This window comes from Hemibagrus wyckioides, linkage group LG16, assembly GCF_019097595.1.
Source record: "Hemibagrus wyckioides isolate EC202008001 linkage group LG16, SWU_Hwy_1.0, whole genome shotgun sequence".
Classification (NCBI taxonomy): Eukaryota; Metazoa; Chordata; class Actinopteri; order Siluriformes; family Bagridae; genus Hemibagrus; species Hemibagrus wyckioides.
This window is the reverse complement of record NC_080725.1, coordinates 4,100,095-4,117,475: the sequence shown is the minus strand read 5'-3', so window position 1 is coordinate 4,117,475 and position 17,381 is coordinate 4,100,095. Positions and strand designations below refer to the sequence as shown.

The 17,381-nt window shown below is 37.8% G+C and overlaps 1 protein-coding gene across 1 annotated transcript in view; it reads left to right on the top strand.

Annotated features, from left to right (window-relative positions):
* Positions 1-17,381, top strand: part of opcml (opioid binding protein/cell adhesion molecule-like) — a 136,116-nt gene that overhangs the window by 80,468 nt on the left and 38,267 nt on the right. The window contains exon 3 of the mRNA XM_058412715.1: positions 3,058-3,183. Within this exon, the coding sequence (XP_058268698.1) occupies positions 3,058-3,183 (126 nt within the window). The remainder of the gene's footprint in view (positions 1-3,057; positions 3,184-17,381) is intronic.

Below are 17,381 nucleotides of genomic sequence, written 5' to 3'. Positions count from 1 at the left end.
AGTACACACTGTGGTAGTACAAGAAGTAGAAAAGTAGAAGTAGTTGTAGTAGTAGAAGTACTAGTAGAAATGGTAGTATTAATAGTAATAGTTGTAGGGGTAACAATATAAGTAGTAGTAATTGCATTAGAAGTTGTAGAAGTAGTAGTAATAGTAGCAGTACTAGTAGAAGTAGTTGTATTAGTATTGATAGAAGTAGTAGTAGTAATAGTAGCAGTACTAGTAGAAGCAGTACTAGTAGAAGTAGTTGTATTAGTATTGGTAGCAGTAGTAGTAGTGGTAATAGTAGCAGTACTAGTAGAAGCAGTACTAGTAGAAGTAGTTGTATTAGTATTGGTAGCAGTAGTAGTAGTGGTAATAGTAGCAGTACTAGTAGAAGCAGTACTAGTAGAAGTAGTTGTATTAGTATTGGTAGCAGTAGTAGTAATAGTAGCAGTACTAGAAGAAATAGTTGTATTAGTATTGGTAGCAGTAGTAGCAGTACTAGTAGAAGTACTTGTATTAGTACTGGTAGAAGTAGTAGTAGTAATAGAAGCAGTACTAGTAGAAGTACTTGTATTAGTATTGGTAGCAGTAGTAGAAGTAATAGTAGCAGTACTAGAAGAAGTAGTTGTATTAGTATTGGTAGAAGTAGTAGTAGTAATAGTAGCACTACTAGTAGAAGCAGTACTAGTAGCAATAGTTGTATTAGTATTGGTAGCAGTAGTAGTAATAGTAGCAGTACTAGAAGAAGTAGTTGTATTAGTATTGGTAGCAGTAGTAGTAGTAATAGTAGCAGTACTAGAAGAAGTAGTTGTATTAGTATTGGTAGAAGTAGTAGTAGTAATAGTAGCAGTACTAGAAGAAGTAGTTGTATTAGTATTGGTAGAAGTAGTAGTAGTAATAGTAGCAGTACTAGTAGACGTAGTTGTATTAGTATTGGTAGAAGTAGTAGTAGAATAGTAGCAGTACTTGAAGAAGTAGTTGTATTAGTATTGGTAGCAGTAGTAGTAGTAATAGTAGCAGTACTAGTAGACGTAGTTGTATTAGTATTGGTAGAAGTAGTAGTAATAGTAGCAGTACTAGAAGAAGTAGTTGTATTAGTATTGGTAGCAGTAGTAGTAGTAATAGTAGCAGTACTTGAAGAAGTAGTTGTATTAGTATTGGTAGCAGTAGTAGTAGTAATAGTAGCAGTACTAGTAGACGTAGTTGTATTAGTATTGGTAGAAGTAGTAGTAGTAATAAGCAGTACTAGTAGAAGTAGTTGTATTAGTATTGGTAGCAGTAGTAGTAGTAATAGTAGCAGTACTAGAAGAAGTAGTTGTATTAGTATTGGTAGAAGTAGTAGTAGTAATAGTAGCAGTACTAGTAGACGTAGTTGTATTAGTATTGGTAGCAGTAGTAGTAGTAATAGTAGCAGTACTAGTAGACGTAGTTGTATTAGTATTGGTAGCAGTAGTAGTAGTAATAGTAGCAGTACTAGTAGACGTAGTTGTATTAGTATTGGTAGAAGTAGTAGTAGTAATAGTAGCAGTACTAGTAGACGTAGTTGTATTAGTATTGGTAGAAGTAGTAGTAGTAATAGTAGCAGTACTAGTAGACGTAGTTGTATTAGTATTGGTAGAAGTAGTAATAGTAGCAGTACTAGAAGAAGTAGTTGTATTAGTATTGGTAGCAGTAGTAGTAGTAATAGTAGCAGTACTAGTAGACGTAGTTGTATTAGTATTGGTAGAAGTAGTAGTAGTAATAAGCAGTACTAGTAGAAGTAGTTGTATTAATATTGGTAGAGGTTGTAATGGTAATAGTAGCAGTACTAGAAGAAGTAGTTGTATTAGTATTGGTAGCAGTAGTAGTAGTAATAGTAGCAGTACTAGTAGACGTAGTTGTATTAGTATTGGTAGAAGTAGTAGTAGTAATAGTAGCAGTACTAGTAGACGTAGTTGTATTAGTATTGGTAGCAGTAGTAGTAGTAATAGTAGCAGTACTAGTAGACGTAGTTGTATTAGTATTGGTAGAAGTAGTAGTAGTAATAGAAGCAGTACTAGTAGAAGTAGTTGTATTAGTATTGGTAGTAGTAGTAATAGTAGCAGTACTATAAGTAGTAGTTGTATTAGTATTGGTAGCAGTAGTAGAAGTAATAGTAGCAGTACTATTAGAAGTAGTTGTATTAATATTGGTAGAGGTAGTAATGGTAATAGTAGCAGTACTAGTAGAAGCAATAGTATTAGAAGTAGTTGTAGTAGTAGTAATAGTAGCAGTAGAAGTAGTTGTATTGGTATTGGTAGCAGTAGTAGTATTAATAGTAGTTGTAATAGTAGAAGCAATAGTATTAGAATTAGTTGTATAAGTAGTTGTATTAGTATTGCTAGCAGTAGTAATAGTAGTACTCACAGGACTAGTAGAAGCAATAGTATTAGATATAATTGTAGAAGTAGTTTTAGTAGTAGATGTGCTAGTAGTATTAGTAGTAATAAAAGTAGACAGTAATTCTATTAGTAGTAGAATTAGATGGAGTAGTAGTAGTAATTATGAGGTAATATGATGAAATAATTCTGTTTATAAGGTTCAGTGCCTTCTTGAAATATTGATGAGTTGCTCCACCACAAAATCAGGCAAATACACACCCAACACTCCTGGAGCAGTAGAAATTCTTGGTTGTTAACTGGGAGAGGTCTGTCCCTGGGGTTAGTCCTAGAATTCTTTACCTACAGACTGGTGGACAGTAGTTTCTGTGTTCCATCATTCTGGCTTTTGAGTACACTGGGTTCTGCCTCCACGGAGAACGGCTTTTAAGAACGCATCCCACAGGACTTGCTCAGTGTGCATATTGCTCATGTGGACTCAAACTGTCTTTGCTGGCTCCCTGTAGTACCAGAAAAGAATGAAGCTGATTTTGAGATTTTGCACATATGAGGAAAAAAAGTAAAATAATAAAAGAAGAATTATACGTGGGACTTGGTTAGGTTTCTATAATTCTATCATTCTAAGAAGTTAGAATTTTTAATCGAAGAATCGTTAATTAGTTGATTAATTGATTTATTATATTTTAAATAAAAACGCTTCTATTATGTGTTGCAGTTCCAGCCAGGATTGTGAACATCTCCACAGACATAACGGTAAACGAGGGCAGTAACGTCAGTCTCATGTGTCTGGCAATTGGACGACCTGAACCCAGTATTATATGGAAATATCGCTCTGCTAGAGGTAAGAGTACCTTCTCATTTTCACCAGCGAACATGTCTAGCACTTGTCTTGTCTCTCTTTTCTGTACTGTAATTGGTTCAAATATCACATACCACAGCAAAAAAAAAATTGACATTGACATTGACTTTGCTAATAGCTTATACTGAATGTGTTCTTCATGCTGAATTATTGATGAGTTGTTGACTCTCTAGCATAGTCATTGACATATGCACCAGTTCGGTTAAAATGAGACTTCATGCCTCTCCGAAATATATAGGATTCTATAAATGTGTTTCTTGCAATGCAAGAAATTCTTTCTGCGGCTATGGGACATCTATTAAAAGCCCAGAGAGCAATAATGTTCTTGCCAGCTTTATTTTCAAAAACACATTCAGTTTCACTATGTACGCTGGCTGAAAGTCGACGATTCACTGACTTTAATTAAAACCGGAGGAAAAACAGCTAAAATGGAAAATAAAGAAAATAAGGAAACCCCTGAAACTCCAATTTTCTTCACATTTATGTTTTTTTTCTTGCTTCCCCACTGGACCAGTCAATATCAAGCTTCTGACACTAAACTGTACACTTTCCTACTCCCTTATCCCTTTAGAAACCTTTTTACGCTAATTTCACATTGGCCTCTTGCCCTGGGCGGCAATTAATGTTCTTATCAATACTTTTCCATTTCCATTTCACATAAAGCCTCAGCTCTTAAGCTGGCATGGGTGTATTCAGTCAGGTTTTTTTTTTTCCTTTTTACACCAAGAAGCCAAGAATGCATTTGAAGTCTTTATATCGCTACAGAGGTAATGTATTGATGTATCAAATGGTGGTGAGGTAAAAAGCATCGTTGTGAACGGGTAGAGGGAAAGAGGGAGAGAGAGATGGGGGGGGGGAGAAAGGAGTGCTCTTATTATCACTAATTTTATTATCATTCTGCTACTTCTAAGTTATTACAGAAAATTAGAACAGAGGATATATGAAATATATTAAAAAAAAACCCAGAACACTAGTTAAATACTAATCTAAAACTTCAAAGCCTTAAAATTGTGCACCTTGCTGTCTTGTGCTCACGAGTAAACCCACCATTATCACAGCTTATCATTTTCATATCTGTCTGCTTTATTAAACTCCCAGGCAACCTGTGCCACTTTTAATTCACCCATTATTACCGAAAGGACATGCACCAGCAACACATGCAGCCAAGACTGAGCTATTCAGAATCACTCCCCCGAAAAGCAATATACACAGCGCACACACGTGTCTGCACACTCGCTGTCCTTTAATGTCAGGGGCTGAGCGGAGACGGCCGTTATCTGGCCTGACATTTCTCTCAGCGTCTTAATGTAAGAAATGAGATGTGAGGGATGTGTTTGTGCCTGGTGAAGACTCAGCTGCTATATGAACTTGAAGGCTCTTCTGGAATGACATTTATCAGGTGCTGCTTCTCGGCGGCCCTCCCGTCTTTGTTTCACTTCGTACCGTTTCTTCTTCGAATCAGGAAAGCCTTGTAGATAAATTGAGGTGGAATTCTAAAGTCTGAGACGAGAAGCAGTTGTTGATCTGTCACAATGAAAGACAAATGAAAGTGCAGAGAAGTAGTCGTGCTGGTGGTAGAGAGTGTTGGATCCATCAGGACAAAGCCCGAGGGTCAGAGTGTGATCTGGGGTAAGTACAGTGATGGATGGGCCTGGTATTCTAAAATCTATCAAAACCCAAATCTTTCTATTTAAAAATTAAAATCTATCAAGAGTTAAACAATGAAACTATTAGTGCTGAACAATGCATTATATCACTAGGTCCAAAATCAGAAACTAGTACACACACACACACACACACTGCATTCAGGATTTACATTTTTTATTTCCACGTCTGTGTGCTCTGTTGGCTAAATATGCTGAAGAGAAAAGTTGTTACCAAAAGTTACACCGTTTTGTCACACAAACACACTGCACACAGTTCTGTAACAGAAAAACACTACACACACACACACACACACACACACACACATCTGTAACACAAACACACTGCACACAGTTCTGTAACAGAAAAACACTACACACACACACACACACATCTGTAACACAAACACACTGCACACAGTTCTGTAACAGAAAAACACTACACACACACAGACACACACATCTGTAACACAAACACACTGCACACAGTTCTGTAACAGAAAAACACTACACACACACAGACACACACATCTGTAACACAAACACACTGCACACAGTTCTGTAACAGAAAAACACTACACACACACAGACACACACATCTGTAACACAAACACACTGCACACAGTTCTGTAACAGAAAAACACTACACACACACAGACACACACATCTGTAACACAAACACACTGCACACAGTTCTGTAACAGAAAAACACTACACACACACAGACACACACATCTTTAACACAAACACACTGCACACAGTTCTGTAACAGAAAAACACTACACACACACACACACATCTGTAACACAAACACACTGCACACAGTTCTGTAACAGAAAAACACTACACACACACACATCTGTAACACAAACACACTGCACACAGTTCTGTAACAGAAAAACACTACACACACACACACACATCTGTAACACAAACACACTGCACACAGTTCTGTAACAGAAAAACACTACACACACACACATCTGTAACACAAACACACTGCACACAGTTCTGTAACAGAAAAACACTACACACACACACACACACACATCTGTAACACAAACACACTGCACACAGTTCTGTAACAGAAAAACACTACACACACACACACACACACATCTGTAACACAAACACACTGCACACAGTTCTGTAACAGAAAAACACTACACACACACACACACATCTGTAACACAAACACACTGCACACAGTTCTGTAACAGAAAAACACTACACACACACACACACACACACACATCTGTAACACAAACACACTGCACACAGTTCTGTAACAGAAAAACACTACACACACACACACACACATCTGTAACACAAACACACTGCACACAGTTCTGTAACAGAAAAACACTACACACACACACACACATCTGTAACACAAACACACTGCACACAGTTCTGTAACAGAAAAACACTACACACACACACATCTGTAACACAAACACACTGCACACAGTTCTGTAACAGAAAAACACTACACACACACACACACATCTGTAACACAAACACACTGCACACAGTTCTGTAACAGAAAAACACTACACACACACACACACACACACATCTGTAACACAAACACACTGCACACAGTTCTGTAACAGAAAAACACTACACACACACACACACATCTGTAACACAAACACACTGCACACAGTTCTGTAACAGAAAAACACTACACACACACACACACACACACACATCTGTAACACAAACACACTGCACACAGTTCTGTAACAGAAAAACACTACACACACACACACACACATCTGTAACACAAACACACTGCACACAGTTCTGTAACAGAAAAACACTACACACACACACACACACACACATCTGTAACACAAACACACTGCACACAGTTCTGTAACAGAAAAACACTACACACACACACACACACACATCTGTAACACAAACACACTGCACACAGTTCTGTAACAGAAAAACACTACACACACACACACACACACATCTGTAACACAAACACTACACACACACTTCTGTAACACAAACACACTGCACATAGTTCTGTAACAGAAAAACACTACACACACACATCTGTAACACAAACACTACACACACATTTCTGTAACACAAACACTACACACACATTTCTGTAACACAAACACTACACACACACTTCTGTAAAACAAACACACTACACACACACTTCTGTGACACAAACACACTACACACACACTTCTGTGACACAAAAACACTACACACACACTTCTGTGACACAAAAACACTACACACACACTTCTGTAACACAAACACACCACACAAACACACTACACACACACTTCTGTAAAACACACCACACAAACACACTACACACACACTTCTGTAACACAAAAACACTACACACACTTCTGTGACACAAAAACACTACACACACACTTCTGTAACACAAACACACTACACACACACTTCTGTAACACAAAAACACTACACACACTTCTGTGACACAAAAACACTACACACACACTTCTGTAACACAAACACACTACACACACACTTCTGTGACACAAACACACTACACACAGTTCTGTGACACAAACACACTACACACAGTTCTGTAACAGAAAAACACTACACACACACACATCTGTGATACAAACACACACACACTTCTGTAACACAAACACTACACACACACTTCTGTGACACAAAAACACTACACACACACTTCTGTAACACAAACACACTACACACACACTTCTGTAACACAAACACACTACACACACACATCTGTAACACAAACACACTACACACACAGTTCTGTGACACAAACACACTACACACACAGTTCTGTAACACAAACACACTACACACACAGTTCTGTAACACAAACACACTACACACACACATCTGTAACACAAAAACACTACACACACACATCTGTAACACAAACACACTACACACACAGTTCTGTAACACAAACACACTACACACACACATCTGTAACACAAACACACTACACACACAGTTCTGTGACACAAACACACTACACACACAGTTCTGTAACACAAACACACTACACACACAGTTCTGTAACACAAACACACTACACACACAGTTCTGTAACAAAAACACACTACACACACACATCTGTAACACAAACACACTACACACACAGTTCTGTGACACAAACACACTACACACACAGTTCTGTAACACAAACACACTACACACACAGTTCTGTAACAAAAACACACTACACACACAGTTCTGTAACAAAAACACACTACACACACAGTTCTGTAACAAAAACACACTACACACACACATCTGTGACACAAACACACTATACACACGGTTCTGTGACACAAACACACTACACACAGTTCTGTGACACAAACACACTACACACACACTTCTGTGACACAAACACACTACACACACACATCTGTAACACAAACACACTACACACACACATCTGTAACACAAACACACTACACACACACATCTGTAACACAAACACACTACACACACAGTTCTGTGACACAAACACACTACACACACAGTTCTGTGACAAAAAAAACTACACACACACATCTGTAACACAAACACACTACACACACACATCTGTAACACAAACTACACACACACACACACACACACACATCTGTGATGGAAAAACACTACACACACTTCTGTAACACAAACACACCACACACACACTTCTGTAACACAAACACACCACACACACACTTCTGTAACACAAACACACTACACACACACATCTGTAACACAAACACACTACACACACACACCATTCTGTGATACAAAAACACTACACACACACACACACAGTACTGTGACACAAAAACACAACACACACAGTTCTTTGACACAAAAGCACAATACACACACACACACACACCGTTCTTTGACACAGAAGCATTATAATAAACACAAAAACATTATAATATCTAAATATCAGTATCTTAATATTACGAACAATACAATTGAAGTGTTCCATATACTGATTATGGTTGCTTGTCACACTAAGCTAGTTTATTTATTTAGCAACATTGGTATTTTAGATCAAATATTTTACAAATATTCCAATTCGCTGCTCTCCCACCCAGGCTGGATTCCCACCCTATTTGCCAGTGTTTCCAGGATAGGCTCCGGATTCACAGACGCCTGATCCGTGACTGAATGTGCACATTCAATATTTTACAAATATTTGTTTCACCCTGGAATTATCTGGAATCATCAGACTGGAATGTACCCTCTGATATTCAGAATGGTTCTGCCCTTACTGTAGCTTGTGCCACTACATTCTGAATAAAACATCACGCTCTGAGGAACCTGAAGGCAAAAAAAAGAAAGAAAAAAAGCTTTGCCGTTCACTCACTCCAAAAGCCCTTTTTTCAGCCTTTCTGATGTCGTACACATTTTTGAGATTCTGTGGTAGTGCTTGTTATTGTAAGAGGTTCAGGTCCACTAAATTGGCTGTAGCAGCGATTGATAGACAGTCAAATGGCACTGTAGTGGGACACAGCATTCAGGGAGCAACTCTGTCAGGCTGTTTTTCACCCAGAAAGCTTTGCGGGCCATTTGCAAAGGCAGAGCTGTCAATGAGGACAATGCTACCTGCTACTTCTTTCTGAAAAATGATGAACTGTAAGTGTGTGAGTGTTTGCCTGTCTTCTCACAAATAGTACCACACTATACTGTGCATGTGTACTGATAATCAAATTAGACAGATCTGTAGACTTGGAGAAATGAAATGAAAATCTCTGTTTTCAAGTGACCAGCTGTCGTCGTTTGTGCGCCGCTTCTTTATGCAGAGCATATGGCACGAGGCTGAATCCATCCCCTGCAGTTGACATTGCACCATTTGGCACTTTAGAAAACTGGAGCATTTTTCCTCATGCTCAATTTCCGAGCAGCTACTGGCTGCTTCCACCTGTTTAAAGGCTTTAGATCTGAAGACCTGCATAAACCCGCACTCAATCTCCCACCCGGAACACTCCACACTCTCTGAGAACTCTTAATGCTCTAATGCTGAGCGCAGACCAGAGCCGGAAATAATCAGCGGTGTCCCAGTTTTTCTGCCTTTCACCAAGAAAAAAAAAAAAACCTGCTTTTTCCGTTTGTTGGAAACTTGGAAGGAACACAACCTTGGATGAAACGTCCAACCTGAAACACATGAAGTATATTTGTATTGATATATTAGTGATCTTGGTGAAAATAGAAAGAATAATGCTTCTAAAAAAGAAAAGATACAAGCGTTTCCTTTCTAACTCACCATGTTAAACATCATAGTAATGAGAAGTGCAACGTAGACCTGGAGTAGTGGAGACTCGGCCAGTCAGCTGTATGAGGTTTGGTTGCTTAGCAGTCTACAAGATGGCATGCACAAAGGTGGCTTTGGATGTGATGCGAACAGAGGAGTTCCCAAACTAGGGGTCAGTCTGCAAATAATTAGTTTTATTCATTTTTTTTCTGAATTCATATTAGAAATACCACTCAGTAATTAAGACGGATTTTGGTACTGGGTTACAGATTTTGTTTTCTTATTATCCTGACATGTTGCTGGAATTCAGTAGGAAAAACATATCATGTACAATTCTAGACAATTAATAAGTGCTAATGGTAAGCGGGTTTCCTGTTACAATTTTATAAACCTGTTCTTCATGGTTCTATATTATGGAATATTCCTTTTTTTCCCTTTTTTTTTTTTTTTGTTTGCAAATTTATTTTTGCTTTTATTACACATACATACACATGTGCAAAAGTCCTACAAACACAGAAAAAAAATCTCAAAAATAAATAAATAAATACATCTAGACAAGTCTAGTTTTGCCAGACCGCCGTCGGCTGCACAGCATTTGCCACCCGAGTGTCAACAGCATTTCAACAACACTGAGGTAGTCCTGTATTCAGGGTCTAAAAGATGTTTATCCTTCTTATTAAAGTCCTTGAGAAATATTTTTGCTAAGCACAGAAAAGGCCTTAATATAAGTAAACAACATAATTCTTCAGATAAATAGAGTTGGCGTTTAGTTTGCACATGTGTACTGAGATGTAAATTTGGTTAAATCCATAACTGTGCTACTGCACAGTGGAATTCTTTCTGCACGTATCCCATCCTTGAAGGGTTGGGGTCAGAGCACAGGGTCGGCCATGATATAGCACCCCTGGTGTCGGCGGTTGGGGGCCTTGCTCAAGGGCCCAACAGTGGCATCTATCTATCTATCTATCTATCTATCTATCTATCTATCTATCTATCTATCTATCTATCTATCTATCTGTCCGGACACACAACCTAACACAACTTTAAGCTCTTTCTCTGCACCTATTTCGAGATAATGTGGAGGTGCAGGTATAGAGCAGAATATCTTTCGTCTCACAAACTGCTTGCTAGCATATGGAAGCAAGATTGAAATGCAGGTAGCTAGACTCAATATTGGGACTCAGTCAGTCAGTCAGTGACTAGAAATGCCTCATCTAGGCTGGCCACCTAGGCTGTCTGTTAAAAACTGTAGTCTCAGGTTTCATTTATGCTACAATTAAGTTTAACTGAGCACCACAATTCTTTGTTTGCTGCACTTCTAAACATATATGTTGATTTTTTTCTTACTCACATACAGTACTTGTTTTGTCCTGTTTTTTCTTTTCTCTGGAAAAGTAACATTTTACTCAGTAATGCAGAGAACTAAATTTCATGAAAAAAAACAGGCTACCTAAGACCTTAGAAATAATAGTGACCATTTGCCCAGAAACTTTGGAAGCTGAAAGGCAGAGCATACAAAAAAAGAGATGAGAGAGCTGAGCAGACTAAAAAGGACTAAAGCACTGCTGCATCACTCTCTTTACATAGAGAATAAGAGTAATTCCTACAGCAGGTAAGCCTACTGAATGGCATTGTGAGTAAAAATTAAACAGAAAAAGCCAACTCTGAATTTCATTCTAAATTAAATCATGGACACTATTGAAGATCATGTATTAATTAGAAAGAATGACCTGCAAGTCATTGAAGGTGGATGTTTTTTTCCCCCCTGGAAGATCTCCTTTACTGCACTTTCTTTCATTCATTCATTTCATTCAGCACCAAACAGGTGAGATAAAAACCCTTCACTGAATGACATTCATTTTTATCCTGGCAAAAAGGTCTTAGGTTTTTATTCAATGTACACATTTTTTTTCCGCAGCCAATTAAGGAAAATGATTTCATGGTTTTTAATGGTGAAATGACCTTGGAATAATGCTCCTTTATTTCTTTGTTTAAGAGATACATTAGAGCAAACTGATTTAGTGCACTACCATAACAGCCTGGGAGGCTACAAGAGCTGGAAAGTTTTAACAGGATTAAGATATATCAATTTCAAAGCACAGTAAATGAAGCGCTCCTTGAAAGTGGTGTTTATGATATTGCACACTGCTGGAAGCGTATGATATGTGTGTTTTTATGATTAGATCTGCGTGTTTATTGCTTTAGGTTCTCACGCAAACCACAGAAGTGCTTATTATGAGATCTAATGCTAATAAATGAATTTTTGAAAATGTAGAATAATACCACCATTTTGAGTTGAAAAGAGACATGGTTAGATATTCGTAGAAACGTTTAAATTTAGCAGTTAGTAAATGTGAATTTATGGTGGGTTCCTAACCAATAAAACAAAGAAGATAAACAAACATGCAGGCAAACCCGCAGACAGGAAATTTTAAGCTAGCTAAGTTACCTAGCTTACAATTTTGTGTGTTTCTGAAATTCTTTGCATTAGCTAGCTAAATTACATAGCTAGCTAGATTTCTTGTTTAAAGGCCAGTTTACAAAATGGCAACATCTAGAAATTCTTATTTAGAAATTAACTAGTAGCTTTGAAGATACTCTGACTCTCCTAAAATCCAGCAACAGAAATAAACAGCTACTAACTAGCTAGTTCTGTCAGGACAGCTCTGGTACAAATACTGAAACTTTGCTATTTTTCCTGCCTAAACAGGATTCATACAAGGTGCTTGAAATGCCTGAAATTGGCTAAGTACTGGAAAAACTTGAAAATAGCTAGATTTTTTATCAAGTGGTGCTTAAAAGTGCTTGAATTATAAAAAGTCAACACATATGAAACCGCTAAACAACTTGGATAGAGTGTGAATACAATCCTTTTACTCAAAATATGACACGCTGCAGCCTCTCGCCATCCTTCTGCTATTCGCTCACTCATTTTCACAGAGGCAGATCCTGTAACTCGCCTGGAGTATGCTGACGTTATGGTGAAGACGAAGCCGTGCCTGGGAAATGCAAATTTAATCTAGCATGGCTGGAAAAGGCAGCATATAAAAATTGCTTCTTCTTTTTTTTTGAAGACACGACAAATGTGCGTCGTGCCCATTTTAAAAGCTATTGTTTAATTTTTTTGTTGTTGTTGTTGTTTTGGAATTTAAAAAGTGGAAATAAAGAATATGTCTGATGTTGAACAGCAGCTTTTGTATAGTCCTTGAAAAACTAAACAGTGCTTGAAAAGTCCTTGGATGTGCTGGAATTTCATTTTGAAGCGTCTGTATGAACCCTGCTTATGCTTGCGCTCAGTTTAAGGGTAGTTCGCAATAAATTGTGACCGGATTAACAAGCTTGAAATTAGAAATAAAATCAGCCGGTGTTATCCATCAGCATTTCCATAAAAAGCATACAGTATATTTTTTCGGCTGAAATTTATAGATCCTCATGCAAACCAGAAAATGCTATGATATAACAATTTGGCTGTCTTACTCATAACACACAATGTTATAGTTTCAGGTCAAAGCTATTTTTTTACACAGGGACCAATCATGTTGCATATAAATATTTAAAAAAAAAAAAAAAATGCTTCAGTGGTCATGTCAAATAATCCATGCTGAAAGGAGATGGGATTGTGTGAGGTTACACTGTGGTCTCAGCCATGTTTCCTGATAGCCACACGATGACGTGTGAGAAAAAATAAGAAGCCCGCTAGAGAAGAAATAGAGGTCAAGAGGAGAGATTAACTTACACGCTATGCCAGTGTTCCTCAGTGTGGTGTCAGGGCCCAGTCGTTCTCCTCAGAGAAGCTGACGTGTGCTCAAGCGTCGTGCCTGATGCAGTTTTGTTCTCAAACATCATAAATCACTTGCAAATCAGGCGCAACTCAGATATCATTAGCAACAGAATAGCAGAGAGGCTGCGGCAGAGGGTTTGTAGGAGAGTTGTGGCACTGCGGTTAAACCTCATTTTGCCTGACATGATTAGCTCTCAGAGGGCTTTTCTCTTTGGCAGCCCCCCATGATGCTGGTGGAAAAGACCTCAGCCTGGAGCTGCTTGACACGCCACTTCAAGAGACTTCATTACAACTTAATAACGTGTCATCGAGAGCTACTCCTCCACATCCAGCTCTGACTAATCGTTAAACGGGTCTAATTCATCATCCTCTTGTAATGTGAATTTAAAATAATCACCGCAGCGTTTTACTTCATTGTAGATCTTTCTTAGGATAATATCAGATGTAACATGCGCCGAATTTACGTCCGGAAGAATGTACACGATGTTTGGGCATCTTACCTTTCCTTCCTAATAGCCTGAAATGTAATTTGTTCCATTGTAACAAGCTGAAAACTCTTGCAGGCACTTTAGGCAATTCAGCCCTCTCCTGCATTTCCCACAGTTGTCTGGCATCATTATACGAGGAAAGAGCGATGAGCAAGGAGCTGTTTGCTTTAATAAAGCACAGCTCCTTAGTAGAGAGTACATGATTCAACCTCGGCTTTCTCTGAGGGCCGTGTTACCAGCATTTACATGGGAAATAAATGTAAAAGTGCCTCAAAATGGATAACAAATGCTGCAATGTTGTATTTTTACGCTCTTCTGACTCCATGCTTTTTCTTCTCCTTCTTATGGTAATAGATTTTGTTATGAGAGCTGCTTCCGAGCATGTGAACTATGATTTTATTTATTACAGCATATATCTTGTCCTCTATTTGTGCTGCTCTAAAAAAGGTAAAAAAAAAATAAATAAATAAATCAGATAACACTGTAACACTGATAATGAATAATTTATTGTTTTTTGGGGGGCAAGTGTGTAGAAATCCATGGTTGCGGAATTGAGAAAGGTGATTCAAGAAGAACAGAAGGAGCTGCTTTCAAATAGTGCTGAAATAGAGCACAGACGTGGAAACATCTGTGGTTATCACTGGCCTCGTTAATAATGCAGATGCTCTCTGAGGAGCTGAAAGCCGGGGCCTACAGCGAGGATTCTGACTGTTGATAATCTTCAGGTTTACGTCTGTATACACAATGAAATTCCCCAGTAATAGTCACACATCCTCCTTCTCTTTCTTTTGGCAGTGATGTAGATTAATCTTATTTTTCTTAAATAGAATTGTAAACAAGTAAAGCCCTTCAAACCTGCTTCCTGAATGCTCGAAAATTCACCCTGTTGCGTTTTTCATGAAAAAGCCTTAGACGAGCCAATTTGTAGCTTTTATTGCATACATGTCATCTAACTCAGTGCTACATTTGATGGAAGCATATACCGCAAAACTGGAATTCCCGTTTCTATCCATGTTGGAAGAGAGTGAGCAGTGTCTGGAGCTAAGGTTCTGAAGAATTCAGGCTCACTATATAATACTGGGAAGTTAACTCCCTGGTGGTCCAGCAGCAGGATCCTGCACTCTCATCATCATGGCCTACTGAGGGGTTAAATCTCAGTGCCAGTCCCAAGCCCGGATAAAACAGGAGGGTTGTGTTAGGAAGGGCATCCAGCATGAAACCTGTGCCACAATCAAATATGTGGATCGGATAATCTGCTGTAGTGACCCTGATCAGCGAGCAGACAAAGGACAGCAACGTATAATACAGTCATTGTCATGATATTCAATAACACTGCATCTTAATATTTGACTAATTTTTATCATTTAATATTCCAATATCTGTAAGAGTTAATAAACAAATTGTGGATTAACATGTAGTTAAGGAGAGAAGAAAAACGTCGTTAAGCATCAGGCAATCAAGTAACAAAGTACTTTTCCTCTGCTGTTAAATGTTGCTTCTTTCTGTTATGGTGCATATCTTTGTGTTGCAGATAAAATATAGTGAGATATGAATATGTTTATTAAAGCATTATTTCTCATTTTTCAGTGACCTTCATATTTCATCATAAGTTGCTCCAGCCCTCAAGAGAGTAGAAACCACCCACTCTGGAGATTTTTTAGTTCCAATGCATATCTCTTAGCTGTACAATTGTACAGTGTTGCTCTCTGCAATAAAACATTGCCAGACATGACTTTTTTTTATTCATATTTCCATAAGTCGGCATACAGCATAATGAACAATTATGAAATGAAAGTGGTTTCAGTATTATGTGGTTAACTGGGTCCCAGTTATGAGATGCTATAAGTATCAAACACTGTGTGTATTAATAGTATACGTATAACAGTACTTCACATGTGGTGTGGCATTGTGCTGGGCATTTAGCAGCAGGTAGTATGGGTTTAGGACATAGCCATGATGAAATGTGTAATAAACCACTCAGTTCCTTTCATTTATGGTCATAGGCCAGGAATTATTAGACATTCTCTGGCGGTGCTAAGCAGCTACTTATGCTGCTTACCACTATTAGGTAGAGCAAGCTCTGCACAATATGATTCAACTTTTCAGCGTGAAAAGCTGGAGAGGCGTTAGACCTCAATCTGCACAAACCTGCACAGAAGAACTTTTTCAAGAAATGTCGTGCTTGAAGAAGCACAGCAGGGTGTCTTTTTTTAGAAATAGGGAAGAATAAATTAAAGCAAAGTTTCAGGTCAAAATATTTCCTATAGCATTTTATTCATTCATTTTTTGTGTGTTTGTTTTTTGTTTGTTTGTTTGTTTGTTTATAGCTAGATATTTGGTATCCACTGGAGACAGTAGTTCTTCAATTATATGAACCCAACAAATAAACCCTCTTTGTTTGTTTGTTTGTTTGTTTGTTTAACAGATTGAACATTGATCATAGTGTATTTATGCATTCAACACAAATTCTAGTGGATGCTTATAAAACAAACCAACCAACAAATCAATTAATCTAACAACGAAGAGAAAGAAAGAAGAAAGAAAGAAAGAAAGAAAGAAAGAAAGAAAGAAATTAAATAATTATATGCAGTAAGGGATATTTTAAGCTTAAACACATGGGAATGCTTTATTTACACGGATTCAGTGATGGGTTAAACATATAGCTAAATCGATCGGTAGATAAATTTAAGCCCCTCATTCAGATAATGCAGCTTATTACCTGTCAGTAGTTTGTAATGTAGGCACAGTCCAATCCAAACCAGTTTTCTTCTTTATTGCATTTCTGTCATATTTAAGCTTGAGGTGACATTTGACATTCTGGTAACTTCCTTTAAGAACATTTATGGATAGATTTAACCAGACAATGAAAATAGTTAAAGATTGCTGCAGTCACCATCACTTAGCAATGTTATTTCTGAATTATTTACAATATCATAGTACGTATTATTTCAGAATTAATAGATCTGTATAAAGAAACAATTAACTTACACTTAGGCTCTTTG